Source organism: Solanum lycopersicum, chromosome 12, assembly GCF_036512215.1.
Source record: "Solanum lycopersicum chromosome 12, SLM_r2.1".
NCBI classification, from domain to species: domain Eukaryota; kingdom Viridiplantae; phylum Streptophyta; class Magnoliopsida; order Solanales; family Solanaceae; genus Solanum; species Solanum lycopersicum.
In genome coordinates this window covers 34,795,038-34,799,698 of record NC_090811.1, presented here as the reverse complement: position 1 = coordinate 34,799,698, position 4,661 = coordinate 34,795,038, and the positions used below count along the sequence as shown (strand labels likewise).

General features: G+C 37.9%; 1 protein-coding gene across 1 annotated transcript; it reads left to right on the top strand.

Annotated features, from left to right (window-relative positions):
* The first annotated feature begins 2,101 nt into the window (after window positions 1-2,101).
* On the top strand, window positions 2,102-2,446 carry LOC138340331 (uncharacterized). The gene has a single exon (XM_069292046.1). The coding sequence runs from the start codon at window positions 2,102-2,104 to the stop codon at window positions 2,444-2,446; it is 345 nt and encodes a 114-aa protein (XP_069148147.1).
* The last annotated feature ends 2,215 nt before the right edge of the window (window positions 2,447-4,661 follow it).

The following is a 4,661-nucleotide window of genomic DNA, read 5'->3' as shown; positions in this document are numbered from 1 at the left end:
GCTCTAGGTATCATTGTAGATTAAGGCATCAGATATCCCTAAGACAACTTTTCGGATCCGGTATGAGCATTATGAGTTCCTAGTGATGTCCTTCGGATTAACTAATGCCCCTGCAGCATTCATGGAGTTGATGAATGGGGTGTTTCGACCATAACTTGATTCTTTTTTGATTGTTTTCATCGATCACATCTTGGCTTACTCCAAGACTGAGGAAGACCATGTCCGACACTTGAGGATTGTACTCTAGAGGTTGAGAGAAGAGATGTTGTATGCCAAGTTCTCAACGTGTGAGTTCTAGCTTACTTTTGTGACATTCTTTGGACACGTGGTGTCTAAGGAGAGTATTAGAGTGATCCGGCCAAGATTGAGGAAGTTAAAGGCTGGACGCGACCTATTTTACCTACTGAGATTCGGAGTTTTATGGGATTGGTAGTCTATTATCGACGATTTGTTCAGAGTTTCTCTAGCATTGTATCTCCATTGACTAGATTGACTCAACATAATGTGGGTTTTCAGTGGTCTGATGAGTGTGAGGAGATTTTTCAAAAGCTCAAGACTCTGTTGACTTCAGTTCCTGTGTTGACTCTACATGAGGAGGGTGTAAACTTTACTGTGTATTGTGATGCTTCAGGAGATGAATTGGGTGGTGTGTTGATGCAGAAGGGTAAAGTGATTTATGATTCTAAGAAGTTGAAGTCCTATGAGAAGAACTACCTTACTCATGATTTGGAGTTGGTGGCTATGGTATTTATACTTAAGTTATGGCATCATTGTTTGTATGGGGTGCATTGTGAGATCTTCACTGATCACCAGAGTCTTCACTATATCTTTAGTCATGGGGATTTGAACATGAGGCAACATATATGGATTGAGTTGCTAAAGGACTATGATGTGACCATTCTATATCATCCAGGGAAGGCCAATGTTTTTGCCGATATTCTATGTAGGAAGACTCCTAGCATGGGGATTCTTGCAACACTTAGTATTTAGGAGAGACCATTGATTAGAGATGTGAAGATATTAGCTAATAGTTTTTTCCGCATGTAAATTTCAGAAGAGAGTGAGGGATGATTGTTTTTATTGAGGCTCGGTCTTTTTTAGTCGAGCAGATTCGTGCACACCAGTTTGATGATGAGAAGTTATGTCTCATGTGAGACAAAGTATTGAGAGGGAAAGCTAAGGAGGTTGTCCTTGATTTTGATGGTGCCTTGAGGATTGGAGGCAGGATTTATGTGCCTACGACGGGCTATTTGATTTGATGATTCTTGAGGAGGCCCATTGTTCTCGATATTCCATCTATCCGGGGGCTGCAAAGATGTATCACGATTTAAGTCAGCATTACTGGTGGTGTGGGATGAGGAGAGATATTTCAGACTTTGTTTTGAGATGTTTGACTTGCCAATAGGTCAAGTATGAGCACCAGCAGCCTGGGGGTGTATCTTAGAGGCTGACTATTCCTACTTGGAAAAGTGGGAGCAGATTACTATGGACGTTGGTGTGGGTTTGCCTACCGTAGTGGGTGGTTATGAATCTATTTGGGTTGTTTTTGATAGGGTGACCAAGTCTGCCAACTTCATTCCAATTCGGGTGAAGTATACGACAAAAAAGTTAGTCGAGCTATATCAATCATATTGTGCGACTACATGGAGTTCTTGTTTCTATCATTTCTGATTGAGGTTCACTATTTACTTCTCACTTCTAGAAGGCATTAAAACATGGTCTGGGTACTCATTTACATATGAGCACAACATTTAACCCTCAAACAGATGGTTAGTCTGAGCGGACAATTCAGGTGTTGGAAGATATGCTTCGAGCGTGTGTGATCGATTTCGGTGCTAAATGGGATCGACCTTTACCCTTAGCAGAGTTTGCCTACAATAACAGTTATCACTCTAGTATCCAGATGGCCCCATTTGAGGCGTTGTATTGCAGAAAGTGTAGATCTTTGATTGGTTGGTTTGATTTGGCGGAGATGGACTCTTTGGATACAGACTTGCTTAGAGATGCTATGGAGAAAGTCCGTATGATTCAGTATAGACTGTTGACAGCTCAGAGTCGATAGAATATTTATGCAAACCGGAGAGTTAGAGACTTAGTGTTTATGGAGGGTGATCATGTTTGGCTTCGAGTATCACTCATGAAGGGTGTGATGAGGTTCGGAAATAAGGGCAAGCATAGTTCTAGATTTATTGGACCTTTTGAGATATTAAGACGAGTGGGAGAGGTGGCCTACAAGTTGGCCTTGCCACCTAGTTTGTCGGCAGTCCATCCTGTTTTTTATGTCTTTATGCTTCAGAAGTATATTTCGGATGAATCTCATGTGCTTTCACTTGATTATGTAGAGTTGGGTCCTGACTTGAGATATGAGGAGGAGCCTATAGATATTCTTGATAGGCATGTTCAAAAGCTAAGAACCAAGGAGATTACTTCAATGAAGGTGCAATAGAAGCACCGATCAGTTGGGGAGGCAATTTGGGAGACAGAGTTTGAGATGCGTGCTAGATATCCTCAGTTTTTTTTAAGCTTCAGGCACTTCTTTTTATGTTCGAGGACGAACATGGTTTTAGTGGTGGATAATGTAATGACCTGAGGCATCACTCTTGAAAATTTCATTATTCGTTTTACATGGTTTTATTAATTGTTGGGTGATTGTAGTTTTATGACTCAATCGATAGTTAGCGGGCTAAAGTGATATTTATTTAAGACCTTATACCCTTAGGGACATGTATTAAATATAAGTTAGTGGATTTTGTGAGTTTTAATATACAATTAATTATTTTAATTAAAAGAAGAGTCAATAAACACAGAAAAAAGGGAGAGGAATAACGTAACCTAGCGCAGCATCAATCGAAGAGGAAAAAAATTCTTGCAGATTCTCTTTCGACCATCTTCAATTCTTTGTAGGTATGCATTAGTTACTTCATATAAAATTTATTTGGTGGGTATAATGTAGCACTATGGTTTTTATTATTAATTGTCGCCAAAATTGTTAAATATTAAGATGTGATGATTGGCAATGACTTCCATATAAATCAACAAGAGATGGACAATACTAGACCATATGATATGTTTGTCTGTTGGTTAATATTGTAAAATAATTAAGAGTTTGATGTAAAGAAAATTATATTGTTTTATGTTTCTAAGGAATTGTGACCATGTTCTGGCATAAGGCCATATTTGGGGTTAATGCATATTGCTAAATGATGACTCAATCATTAGACATAATGAGCCAATGGTTGGCTGGGATAAAAATGTGCCAAGGAGAAGGGAAAAAATGGATTAATTCTATGTAGTATTGCTCTAATTAAATTAGTGGTGTGAAATTTATATTTTGGGCCTTATATTATGATTCAATTTTTGATAGGTTGACATGTGTAATTAAATATTATTGTTATGGTACTAAGTGAATATTATTCGAATTATGATATTGGAAAGGAAATAATTGAAATTTAATCCCAGGCTTGAAACTTGGAAAACTATGATAGTTGAAATATTTGTTGGCACAAATAATTAATAATTTGATTATAAAATTAAGTGTTTAGGTCAAGGTTAAACACATAATAATGTGGATATTTTTAGTTTCTAAACCTTATTGTGAATATATATACTTGAATAGATTCCATCGAGTCGGAAGCTCAACGGAGAAGGAAGGCTCAAGTCCCGGAGTGATTATACGATAAGCTAAGGCAAGTGGATTTCTAATCCCTTGTCAAGCGTATGAAATTCGTATATTTCCTTTTGTGGTGTTGAGAATGATTTTGAGACTTGATGCCTATTTGTTGGTGTTGTATTCCTTGTTGTAAATTGTGCTTTGTTATCAAAATGGTTAACTCCTCATTTTAATTTGAGTATGTCATTTGAATTACATCAAAGACATGGATAAGATAAGAGAAATGTATTAAGAGTATGTACCACTTCGAGGGTCGTATGACGCACTGCGATGGATATTATATTTTAAGGGATGTATCGCCGCCGCGATGGTTACTATTATCGAGGTTCGTGTCGTACGTCGCTACAAGTGCATGGACATATATGTCCCACATGGGTCCCACACTGAGAAACAACGGGTGTGTATCATTAGGTACGACATGCATCACTATACTTGACATTACCATCTCATGGCATTACATATTTTTAATATTGATGAAGTTGAACACGTGTTTTGCTGATCTTGTGAGTGTTTTTTGTGAATCTTGTGACTATTCAATATTGAATTTTTATCGAGAACAGGTAAAATGATAGAGTGTGGGTGTTGAGTTGTGTGCTTGTTAAATGGTGAATTGTTAGGCTGTAAGGAGGAGGTTCAGATAGGGTGTATGGAGTACCCATATTTTGTTCACATAACTTGTGTTTAGAGGTTTGCTTGTTGGATACCGCGTGGTTTGATACTCACCCCTTTCTTCTACAAGTTTTGTATGTTACAAGCCCTCACCTTCGTGATACATCCCATTCTCTTCGTTTCTGAGGTATCTTGTGGAGGATTGAGAGATAGCTGCTTGTCATCTCAACGAACTATCGTACTAAAGGTTATGACTTTGTTTTTACTTGAGAGACAACTTCATTTTAGACTCGTATTTTGTTTCAATTCTAATATTTACATTAGAGTCTTGTGCACGTGACGACTTGGTTTTGGGGATTTAATTAAGATGACTGGTTTTCAT